Source organism: Triturus cristatus, chromosome 9 (genome assembly GCF_964204655.1).
Source record: "Triturus cristatus chromosome 9, aTriCri1.1, whole genome shotgun sequence".
NCBI lineage: Eukaryota > Metazoa > Chordata > Amphibia > Caudata > Salamandridae > Triturus > Triturus cristatus.
In genome coordinates this window covers 365,215,164-365,228,514 of record NC_140592.1, presented here as the reverse complement: position 1 = coordinate 365,228,514, position 13,351 = coordinate 365,215,164, and the positions used below count along the sequence as shown (strand labels likewise).

Here is a 13,351-nt window from a genome sequence, read left to right as displayed (position 1 = left end):
GTGGGCACGTCAGATGCATGGACTCATGTAATCATTGTAGCAGGAAAGGGCTCTTCTACCATATACTGTGCACACACACTTCGCAGAAGGTTTTAGGATAAGTAAACAATGTTGGTAGATGTATAGATTAAGGTGAAATGACACCTGAAAACAGAACAGTACCCTGTCTTTACAATCTTGCAGGTAGAGTTCTTTAGTAGACAAAGTCTATACAAATGACAGTTCTTTAGAATTGCAGAAAACACACTGGTTTACAAGAAAGGGGCCTTAGGGTGTGTTTCACATGTAAATCTCACACAGGGGTGTGGAATTCCTATAGTCAGACGCCCAGGACCTATTGTTTGGGGTCAAGGGCAACAAGGTTTCATGTATATTTTGTCCTTGGGACAAGTAGGCCCAACCCCCTGCAGCACAATCCCTTTGGCTGCCAGTTTGCAGTACCACACTATCGATCAGGGAAGGGCACTGTCTGCAGTTAAGGTAATATTTTTGCCTATATGTTAATGCTGTTCCAACTTGTATTTATGGTTCATTAATTGAAAGCCTTTATTATTAGGGTGAGCACTCACAGTAAATGTTGTAAGCTCTGACTGCACTGACAGTGGTTCCAGTATAAAAATATGTACATGTTTTCAAAGTTTAGCAATATGAGGCTATGTCTAATGCTTCCAGAATGCTCTCTGATTTGATGCGAATATTTGCAGAAGCTTGAAAGCAAGATTGATGATTCTTTGCTTTCAAAATAAAATGTTCATAAAAAAAGGAAAGCAGGAAAAAAACATTTCTCTAAACTACTGTAAAATTTCAGGTACCATTTCTTTGCAGCTTCATTTACTAACATGTGTTGGTGCATGCTAGTATTTCCCAAAAAGATTCATAATGGAAAATCAGTTCAACCAGTTTCAATAAGATTATGGGAAATAAAAATAAACAAGCATTTGCAAAGGCAGTAGGTCTGAAATGGGTAGTCAGCTTTCAGTTTTGTCAATGTGTGAATTGTTTTGGTATGGTTTTTGTAAAACCTTATTGGTGTGGGAGCTGCGGGCCCTTATCATTATAACAAACATTGGCAAAATCAAAAATAGTTTTTGGTCTCAAAAAGCACACACTGCCACTGTAGTTACTTGCACTGATTAAAACTCTGTGTGCTGATATGCTCCTTCTGAAAGTGCAGAATGCTGTCACTCACACAGTGAAGCCAGCCAATACAAAGAGAGATAGAATTGTAATAAACGCAAAAGGTCATGGTCAACGTCAGACCAAATCAGGGGCCCAATTATTGAAGAAAGTCTTAAAAGTACACCCATGGTATATGTCCTTGAATTGAGTGCAGCCATCCGGTTTTTGTGAATTCTCAAGAATTTACAGAGGTAGGACAGGAAATAGTACTCCTAGAAAATATTTGTGAACTGCATTTTAGCATAAGCAAATATGCAAGTGTAGATTTGCTCATGCGAAAATCTGAGTATTTGCAAGTTCACTTTCCTTCCAATCACGTTTTTCCCAACTCTGGAAGAAGGTTTACGTCTGCCATTGTCAGGAGTAAATTTCCAACATTTCTCAGTATGGGAAAAGATTAGAGAAGAGTTGTTGAAAACCCTTAAAACATGCAAGTTAGAAGCTTTGCACAGACTCAAAAGGGCACTCTAACCCTGAAACTATTGCTTACCCACTACCTTCAGCCCCAGTATGCAGCTCTGCGGAAACAAGGCAAAAGAAGGGAATTAAAAAGTATTCAAACACTACTATGGTATGAGCCCTGGCATAATCAGAGTGGCTATATCAGAGCTCTTATATAATGAGATTGCTGCCATAGTATGTCGCCACACTACATGGCACCAAAGGGACAGGTGGATTTTGTTACAGGACAAGTAGATTTATGAAGCAACCTGCCCCATGGACAAGTAGATATTTTATTAAATTCCACACCCCTGTCACATAGGTGCCGGAAGTCATCTAAGTAGAGTAAATCTCTTCAGACCTTTTATGTATGCTCAATCTACTCAACACTTTGAAATTAGTTGTATGATTTATAAATAAGCTGCAACTACCACCAAAAGGTCATATATGGGTGTGTATGTGAATTTGGATTTCTACAGACTCAACGTGCATTATATATCATCCCGTACAGAAGCAAGAAGTGAATGAATACTATGTGTAATAAAGTTGTTGGCAAGCCTTAGCATTTGTTAGCAAAATAGACATTAGTGATTAAGTTGCCTGCTTCTTTCAGAATACTTATGCACTCCTAAGGAAACTGCATGTTGCCAAATCTTGAGATTTTGGTTCCTAATAGATCATTTCTGTGATTGGATTTGATGTAATACTGCGTAGGCTTGTTTACTATGCAAATTGAAATGAGCTGGCCATTTCGTGAATGGATGGAGGTACATTTCCACGAGATGGGACAACTATGCTTGCCAAGCCCATGTTAAAACAATCAGCATAATTGTCAATGGGGCCTGCTCCACCTTTCTAACTACATATGGAGCAAGAGGTGAAGGGTGAAAAGCATTTGCAAATGTCCCTGACTAATCTATCTATTGAGGTGTGGGTATCTGGAGGCATTTTGTGCATCTGGGAAACTGACCGATGTTTGGTGTTTCCCATGTTTAAGGGACACAAGTTCTACTTTCAGCTGAAACTACATTTAGGGTCAAAGCAACCCACATTCTCTACAGATTTGGGGACCTGGCCTTTTACGAATGAAGAAGTGCTTGACATTAAATAGCAAGGGAAATGTAATCTCTGTAGTTGACAGCCAGAGGCTCCTATACATATATTATCCAAATGTGTCACTCTAACTAGTCTGCAGAATGCTATAACTCTCTATAAGTTGTGTTGGTATGCATTCTATGACAACTAAGTATCTGTCACTAGAAGCTTTGCCGAACCTGCAGAATGCAGCGCATTGTTTGACAGTAGATTACTCTCTCAGGCATTAGCTACTTGATATACGGTATAAACCCTTAAGGTACCCACTGGTTCCATGCCAGTTGGTGAATGCAGTGCTATTTAGAATTGGAATGCAACAAGTATTTGAGGTTTTAAACAAAAAGTGGAAGTTATTTAATCTGAAGGAGAATTGGTGTTACCGCGATATTTGCTGCATGTTTTCCTCAGGAGTTTGATATCGAGATTGTACTACTTCCAGCAGCCAAAATCTCAATTTGAAAAAAAAAACCTTAGAATTCTGATGGGCCCGGTGACTCCTGTTACTAGTCCACTGGATTTACAGGTCACTTGTAAAAACAGCCTATTTACCATTGGTATATTTTATTATTTTATAAAACCTGATATATATATTCTAATTATAAAAAAATGAAGGGGATTTCTAATGAGCTGCCACCAAATCAATTTCTTAAACAGTCTAAGAGCAGACTTAATCTCACATGTTTACTATGAACTGAACCTGTTCTCCAGCTACCACAAATATCTAACGATGCATTCTTTAAATCATGCAGTCTCTCAGCTGTTGCAGAGAAATGACTTCTTGCCAGTGTACTGTCCTAAAGTGGAGTGTGTGTACATACCAGTTCAGATTGCGTAGGTCCAGGATGGGGAGCAATGTGCCATCCGTCTCGGAGATCGTGAAGTAGTTAAGAGTATACTTCTTTCCCCCAAATGGGGTAGCATTGTTTCCTCATGTCTCCTTTACTAACCAATAATTCAACTCATACCTGCATTGGCAACTGAGTTTTTGTATTCCTGTCTTCCACTGGTAGATGTTGAATTGGTATTTTGTTTTTAAACGGATTCCGTACCCATATCTGAATGCTGTGAGTGCCCACCGATCACAGTTTATTTCCTCAAACTGTTGGGGAAATTACATTGCTCTCCTTCCGATAAGAGTTCTATGGCCAGGGGAGGAAATAAGGACTCACTGCTTGGTGACAGAAGACACTGTCTCGATGCCCTTTGGTTTTAGATCCGGAGTAGTCTCCATAAATCACTTTTATATATCTGGGGCACTGAGACTACTGTTGAATTTGTTGTTGAGAAACCTGAAGACCCCGATACGGTTTTGTATGCCCTTTTGCCAGGAGTCGTTCAGTGTCCTTTGGAGGTATAGCCAATGTTGCTGTAAAGCACCAACAGATTTTGCACTTTCAATAACCTTTTAAATTTTTTGCAGCAACTCATCTGCCTTTGAATCAAGTGCCTAGACCTATAAATTGATCTGGACTTCAGGAAGAAACACCATTAACCCAATTTCTGCTAAAGTGCATAATAATAGGATATTAATTTGTCTGGACGGTGTGTCTCAAAGGACAATGAATGCCAGCATCTGAAATCTACTTTCCTACTTGAACTGTTTAGTGAGCTCATTTCCAATGTAGAGCAGGAAAATACTGAAGAGGTCTTCCGTTTTCAATTTTTTCATAGACTTTAAAAAAAAAAAAAGATTTGATTTTATACATAAACAACAAAAAGGGTGCAAACTCGAACCAACAACAATACAAACAGTAGTGCGGAGGAGCAGCAGCACAATTTTAGCAGTTACAAATTTCACAGGTAGGTACAGTGAGTCAGCCAGAGAGGTAGCCACAGTCATACAGAGACGGTGGGACACTAAGCCTGGAACGGTGGGGTCGCACCTCCATCATTCATCAAGTCAAGGTCGTAATACTTTATCCAGGGACCTCAAATCTTATAAAATTTACTCAGGCACCCCGTTTTTGTAGGTGACCTTCTCGGCTCATATATATATATATATATATATATATATATATATATATATATATATATATATATATATATATATATATATATATATTGCGGGGGAGTTTTATCTGGCGGATTAAAAGCATCTCTAGGGTTTTGGAATTCTATTGCTCCAAGGTGGATTTTTCTCTGGCGTCTTGAAAGTGCCTCCCGAAGATCGGCCTTCTATTGAATCTTAGTTCGCTCAAATTAGCATTTTAATTGGTGGATTAACAGTACCTCCAGAATTTGTATACCTCTATTGCTCATTTGTCCACACCCAATAAAACCGCACTGGGAAGCTATTTCCCATTGCTTACACCCCAGTTGTGGTACTTGGATCCTCCCAAAACTTGATACAGTTAATCCCAAATATATTGGTTTGTATGCACTGCCTGGAAATGTATCCCTCAAAATTCTTCATGCATAAAATGCAATGACTTGCAGCACAGCTTTAAGCATGGCACCAAAACATGACACCAAAACATAACACTAATAGAGGATACTGGAAGATTTGGTAACCACCTACTAGACCAGCTGGAGAGAGCTTTGGAGCCTTGCCAAGAAGTGGCAATGGGTTATAGATATGTCACAATACAACACAACATACAAATGAGTGACCCTGGCTGGAGGGGAAACTTCCTTCCATGAACCATGTATCTAAGGCAAATCCTTCTTCCCATCACTACAGAGGCAAATGCTCCAGCAGCCATTGCAACAAAAGCAAGTAAAACACCCCTGCTATGGGTGCGAGAGATGTTGACTAGACAGCAGCTGAGAGTAAATGTTCATCTGGACGACGGCTTATATCAGAAATTGCACACTCTCTATGGCCTTCATAACACTAGAAATTCAATACTACTACTATCAATGCAATATGTGTTACACATCCTTGGTATTTAAGTTTCTGTTATTCTTGTTTTTGGATTCTCCTCACTTTTTAATTTCTGTTAGGTCACACGTTCTGTTCTTGAAAGGATGTTTTGGCATCTGTTTTTGAACCTGTACGTAAAGCTCTCTGCTGCATTAATTGGGGTCTAGAACGCACGAAATTAAACATTTTAATATAATCATAATACATATACCAAAACCGCGTCTTTCGGGATCCTTGAGCCATTCTGCCGGAGCTGTATGCTAAATTAACAAGTGCTCAAAACTCATCTAAGGTTTAAGTCTGCATTTAGATCTGACCAGATGAAGAATACAAACTTTTTTCTGGATGTTAGGGAGGATTCTATCCACCACCACCATAGCAAGAGAGACCTCCTAGGGAGTGAGCACTTTTTCCACGAGGCTACCACCTACAGCTCTAAAATGTAGGAGTCAAAAGGTTAACAAATAACCCTATCTAAAGAAAGCAGTTTGAGATCTACTAAACAAATGGCTACCAAGAATACTGGGGTTATTTACATGTTTTATCACTATTAGTACATCATGACTAATTGGGCATTTAGCAAAAGTATGGTCCTAGGTGACCCTAGCCCTCCAGGGAACATACAATGTCTACAAACGAACCAGTGGGAACTGGGATAAAATTACCTACATTCAGATTCAAAGTTTGGAATTGTGTTCACTTCATGAAATACACAGCAGATAAGACAGACACAATGGATTTGAAGATCATCCTTTGGCCGTTTACAGATCAACATAGAGAAAATGGAATGGCTTAAGATGTCCTATCAGTCGAGGATTTCAAATTAAAATAAGGAAAGAGCCAAAATTGCTAGCTTTGCTCACAAAATACACACCAATGAATTGAGTTCATTGTTAAATAACGGAACCCAGATACCACACCATTTTGTTACTTGACTAACGCAGTATGGGGATACTGAAGAGACCACGCAATTATGTGATTGGGTTCAGCACTGAAACTCAGAAGGGTATCCTAGCACTTTATGCTAACTGGATTGGGCCAGGTCTAAACTGGGGTGTCATGGTGAGCAAAAGAATGATGGATTTAACCCAGATCCCTTGACTGGGGGTGAATGTTTTGATTTGTTCTGCATTCCGTCCATCAATTGTGTGTCTTTTGCTTTCTCGCACTAAGTGCGCCGGGTATGCCCAGACGTGGGTCCCGGGCTCACTGTGCCACTGGATTCAAGCTATCCTGGCTGAAGAGGAGTGAAACCCAGAAACCGGTCCTAGGATGCTTGTTTCCGGTCCAGGGAGGACCTGGCTTGGCAGTTCGGGCTGGACTGTTCCCATGAGGCACAGGGTCAAGACCGATTTGCATATGGCCAGGTCTAAACTGGGGTGGCATGGTGAGCAAAAGAATGATGGATTTAACCCAGATCTCTTGATTGGAGGTGAATGTTTTGATTTGTTCTGCATTCCGTTCATCAATTGTGTGTCTTTTGCTTTCTCGCCCTAAGTGCACCGGGTATGCCCAGATGTGGGTCCCGGGCTCACTGTGCCACTGGATTCAAGCTATCCTGGCTGAAGAGGGGTGAAACCCCGAAACCGGTCCTAGGAGGACCTGGCTTGGCAGTTCGGGCTGGACTGTTCCCATGAGGCACAAGGTCAAGACTGATTTGCATATGGCCAGGTCTAAACTGGGGTGGCATGGTGAGCAAAAGAATGATGGATTTAACTCAGATCTCTTGACTGGGGGTGAATATTTTGATTTGTTCTGCATTCCGTCCATCAATTGTGTGTCTTTTTCTTTCTCGCCCTAAGTGCACCGGGTATGCCCAGACGTGGGTCCCGGGCTCACTGTGCCACTGAATTCAAGCTATCCTGGCTGAAGAGGGGTGAAACCCCGAAACTCGTCCTAGGATGCTTGTTTCCGGTCCAGGGAGGACCTGGCTCGGCAGTTCGGGCTGGACTGTTCCCATGAGGCACAGGGTCAAGACTGATTTGCATATGGCCAGGTCTAAACTGGGGTGGCATGGTGAGCAAAAGAATGATGGATTTAACCCAGATCTCTTGACTGGGGGTGAATGTTTTGATTTGTTCTGCATTCCGTCCATCAATTGTGTGTCTTTTGTTAACTGGATTGGGTGGCATTACTTACTCAGGATCGGCTATGATGATAATTGTTAGTAGCCTGCTTATCTACATCCTCCATAGGGAAGACAATAGAGAAAGTATCTGTGAGACTTGTATTAAAAAGCTGTGATACAAAAAACAAAAAAGTAAGCTTATCACCTGATCATTTGAAGAGCTGATGTCAACTGCAGCCACTAATGTTATTGATACTGTAATAATTTCTCAGGAAATTCTGGCTGACTGTCTAGCAGATAATTGAAAGAAGGAAGCCACTGGATACAATGTCATTCCAATGGGGACAGATTGGTAATAAAGCAGTAACTAAGTTGTTAAAACATGTGGTTCCAGTTGAAACCGGGGTAAGATTTACTTGTTCATGCTATGCTTGGGATTGATGGCAAATAGAACATTTCAAGAGACGACCTCCTTGCTCCATTGTCCTTGGCACATCCATGACCTAAATACTCTACCTTTTTAAACAAACAGTTCCACAGCAACCAGGGAACAGGAGCCTTCAACGCACATTAATCCCTGATATAAGTACTGTTCCTTCTCTCCTCTCCTTGCGCTATCAATACTCATATCTGTGAAAAAAGCTTGCGAGATCGCCTGCCAATTTGTTTGAGCTCTAGTGTTGATCTACTGTTAAGTATTTGAGTTGTTCTGTACATCTGATTCAGACACCATTAGTTTTACCCACTTGGCATATCCGATAACTGTAATTTTGAGCACTACTTCTCACCCAGATGTTTCCACCTTTATGTAAAAGAAAACCAATGTTACCAATTAGATGACTGCATCATAAAATTCTTAGAGGCTCAAAGGCACTGCAGATCTATATTGCATCAAAAATAACCAGACTTTAATAAAACTCACATTTATCATTGAACACTCTGCTTTCTGTTTTATTATTCCTCTCACTCACTGCACACCTCACTTGCCAACTTTTACAAGGCTTCTGTACTCACAGAAGGTTCTGCGTGGCTATCCGAACCAGATTCAGTTCTACATCTGCTTCAGCTGCAATTTTCTGAATGTGTCGAAATCCATCAATATACGGTAAAATCTGAGAAAAACAGAGAACATCTTGACTATTTTTAAGAAGATAAACATGAAGAATAGAACAAGGTAGGAAAACATAATATGGGTAACTTGGTGAGTTACTGTGGAAGAACGTCCAAGAACCACAGTTGTAAGGGATTTATAAAGCAACATTGGTGAAGGGTGTGAGAGCATTGGCTAAAGGGAAGATTGTGGGATTACTATACAGCAACAAAGTCAAGGGTGAATGGTTTAAAGGCACCAATTGTCCTTAACTTGGATAAGCTTGTCATTTACAACTGAAGTGTGATTTGAAGGGTCAGATAAAACGCTATTTATCACAGTTTGCTGTAAACGTTGTTGACGGATGGTGTGGCGTAACGGACTTTGGAAGGGATGGTCTTGGAAGGGTGGTTGTGAGAGTTGATGGAAGGTAACTGGCTTTAAGACAAACGCAAGTGAGCTTACTTTGGAGATAATGTAGGAGCTATGGCTGTCCAGATGATGAATAAGTCCCAGCCATGGCTGTGGTATTCATAGTGATGGTAAAGAGATACTAGCTGTTAAGGACGACTATACTCGAATACAAGCTTTAGAACAAACGTTGGACTAGCTGTGAATGGGGGTAAGAGTGTGCATATCGAGGTTTTGCAGGACAGACATTAAAGTTAGACTTGAAAATTGTTTTACCATTTGAGCCAGCTTTAGTCTAATAAAACACGGAGAAGCAGAACTTCAGAATCGTCCTGAATAAGTGATTTTTAAGGAGCATACAGCTTGAACTGAATCCCTCTCCACTGAGAGTTCAATGCATTGATTTAAGTACTGCTGCACGCGCATGACTGAATGGAAAGGAACACAGGTCCACCACAGAAGTACATGCTCCAACAGATCATCAGCCAGTGTGTACTAAAGCTACTAAAGAGGTCGTCCAGATACATTGTTTTTTAGTCCTTAGCTTCTATGTGGAGGTGGGTGGTGATAAGAGTGTTCGTTTGGGATAATTGGGATATACTTGGTCCTGTGTAGAAGATTATCCAGAGCAATGGAAAATGGACAAAAACACCAACTATTCCACAGGCCATCTAAATAAATCATCAGTAGGTTATGAATTTCAACCACCACCAACCTAGGTCAGATTCATGGATACACGAGAGATATTCCTCTAAATCCATGTCAAACCATCAAGTAATCTGACACAAATGCTAGCTCAGACAAGTGCCTTTTAGTGGGAATATAAAAGTGGGGGGCTAGATGCATATAGGCATACATTTAGATTATCACTCTGTGTTGCAGAGATGCTGCTAACCTGCATGCAATCAGCATGCGTTCTTGCAATCCAAATTCAACTGGACAATACTGCACTGCGACAACTAGAAGTCACAGTCATTAATGCCTCAGATTAATTTACTCGAAATGAGATGGATCTTCATCTTTCTCTTTAAGGAAGAGTCAAATTAGCAACAGCTGGAATAAAAAGTTATTTATATGTAATCCAATTCCTCCATCATGAGTGCCTTTAATGAACCAATGACAGTTATCAAGAACGTGCAAAAATTGATTTTTAGAACAAAAAAAGGAAGGTGTCTGGCTCTACTGATGGTACTGTACCTGACAGAGACGTTTGCATGCTTTGCCACAGCACTTTGCTTTAGAGGTTGCAAGAAGTGGTAGGGGCCTTGGAGAGAGGGGGCGTGGACTTTTTTTTAGCATTACTGGTGGAACAGCATGCCCAGGAGAAGATCAGGGAAGCAATGAGGATCAGCCTGCCCAGTTCAATTTAGAGGACTGGAGGGCTCGCACCCATCACCCTGTCATTTAAAGTTAATGTTTGGTCACTCAATTATTTATTTGTGCAAATTGTGCCACTCCATAATTATCCAGACAACATTGTCTAACATTCGTTTGAAGACAGGGTGGCTGACAATGGCGCGATCAACAGCATTTCTGACAGAATACAACGGTGTTACTATTGGCGTCATTCAAACTTGCTGAAAAGAGCTCAGAACTGTACAAAGAAGTGCAAATAAGCAATATGATTTTTTTGACTCCTCTATGACAATAGTTAGTCAATCAATCAATCAATCAAGGTTTATAAAGCGCAACTACTCACCTGTAAGGGTCTCAACACGGTTGTGAAAGCTACCACCTATGCCTTTCAGTTATTAAGCAATGCTGAGCCAGTTTTAACTAAGACCAACAGGGTGGATGTGCAAAGGGCTATAATTGGTTGAAGGTGGAATACTGGAACAATAAAGAATATCGTAAACTCCAAGTTGTTACGAACTCTGCTGTTGCAGAAGATAACAACATCACCTATGATGTGCATATTAATCCGACTGCAGGTAGGTGCATTTGTCTGTCAGCCAAGGAACATTAAAGGACACAGTATTAGCTTTGCACAAGGCAATTAAGAGTGATACACCAGAGAATTTAAAGACAGTTGTCCTTCCCTACCAACAATAAAGGATGGAGTGGAAAACAAATAATGTTCTAACAAAACACTTATCATAAAAGGTTTGGGCATTGAAGGGCCGACTGTATCCCGCACAATCAAGTAACGTTCCAGATTATCTGCATATAACAGTGCAGAGTCCCCCATTTAGGAAAGCACTGAAGACACAGTTGTATTAAGAGCTGCATGTCTTCTGTCGCTGTGCTGTTGTAGGAGCTTGCTTGCCAACACTACCTTAGGTACTACATAATTCTAAGGATGATGATGATAAACATTTAGCGTCTGATCAAGCAAAGTTGTGATACACTGAAAAATGCAATTATGGAATCTTAGGACCAAACGGCACAAAATCCACTGTAAATGTATATGGAAAGGTAATGTTACTTGGAGTTCTGGACTCTCTTTCCAGCTGTATGTACACAACCCGCAATTTAATCTATGTCTAAATTAAATTCTTTCTGGTCATCACCTCAGAAGAAACCGCCACCCACATGAAGCCCATCCATTCAGGGGCCCCACTGGACTCCTGCTCCCACCACACCTACTCCAGAGGACTACAACCTATCAGCACCATGCTCACACTCATTCTGAACGCCTTTACCTCTTCCGCGACCATCCCAGATGTTTGGAAACATGCAAATGTCCTCCCTTTACTGGAGGAATGCTATGTGGACCCTTCAACATACAGCAACTACAGACCAATCTCCCTGCTACCATTCCCGGCCAAAGACTTCGATAGATACCTCACCTAATTCTTCAACGACCACCAACTTTTCAATACCACTCAGTCCGGTTTCAGACCCAGCTTAAGCATGGAAACTGCCCTCATTGCCTCCACACATGGCATCCGTGTAACTCTGGAGACATCGTGGCCCTTTTCCTTCTTGGCCTCTCTGCAGCATTTGACACAGTCTCCCAACCCAACCTTATTCAACACCTGCACGACATTGGAATCCAATGACACACACTCCGATGGATCTGCTCCTTCCTGACTGAAATGACCAGGTCAGTCAGCCTGGCAACGCACACTTGGGATGTCCGCAACCTCATCTGTGGAGTTTCACAAGGATCATCCCTGGGCCCGACTCTCCAACGCACACATGATCTCTCTAACCAGTATCATCCGCTCTTAAAACATCAGCATCCTATCCTACGCCGATAACACGCAACTCATTATCTCCCTCATGGACATGATGCCCAGTACCCTGATAAAGTTCAATGCTTGCATGGCTGAAATCACACAGAATGAAGACCAATGTCTAAAGTCCAACAAGACCAAAATACAGATCTTCGTGAAGAGTACATCACCATAAGATACCATCTGGAGGCCAACAGAGCTAGGACCGACACCACCATCCATGCCAAGAACCGCTGGATCATCATCAATAGCAAACTCAAAAATGAGCGGCGAAGTTAATGCCATCATCTCCTCATGCTTCTATACCTTGAAGATGCTGAGGAACATTTCCATATGGCTCTCAATCAGCAGCCCGAAAACCGTCATGCATGCCCTGGTCACAAGCAAGCTGGACAATGGGAATGCCCTCTATGCCGAGATCAACAATAAACTCAATAGAAGGCTGCAGACTATTCAAATCTTGGCGTCCAGAATCACCCTTAACCTCCCATGCTGCCCTCATATCACACCACACCTGAAGGAACTCCAATGGCTCCCAGTTCACAAACAAGCACAATTCTATCCCTTCACCCACGGTTTCAAGGCATTACTTAACACTGACCCAACATACCTCAACAATCGCATCTGCTTTCAAAAGCCTTTCAGACATCTCCGCTTGTCCGGACTCCTACTAGCACACATCGTTTGCATAAGGAAATCCAGATCTGGCGGTAAAGTCTTTTCCTACATTGCACCTACAGCATGGGACGACCTCCCACTACACACAAGAGCCTCTTCCTTACTACTTGAATTCTGCAAGAAGCTTAAGACCTAGCTTTTCGAGTATTTCCACTAGGCCCTAGGTGAGGTATACACACACCTTCTCAGCACCAGTATACCCTACAAATTTGCATAACATACCAAAATACGTGCTGCATCTGCATTTAGCAAAAGAATTGCTTGTGCTCATCATCAAATGGGGCAATATAAACCATCCTTAAAATGGCATGGCCTAAACGGACAGCATAGCCAAGCAGTGGGAAACC

The 13,351-nt window shown here is 41.5% G+C and overlaps 1 protein-coding gene across 2 annotated transcripts in view; it reads right to left on the bottom strand.

Moving 5' to 3' along the window:
- NPRL2 (NPR2 like, GATOR1 complex subunit) overlaps window positions 1-13,351 on the bottom strand; it is a 141,454-nt gene that overhangs the window by 32,655 nt on the left and 95,448 nt on the right. For both annotated transcript variants that reach the window (XM_085625157.1, XM_085625158.1), the window contains exon 7: window positions 8,661-8,758. In XM_085625157.1, the coding sequence (XP_085481283.1) occupies window positions 8,661-8,758 (98 nt within the window). The remainder of the gene's footprint in view (window positions 1-8,660; window positions 8,759-13,351) is intronic.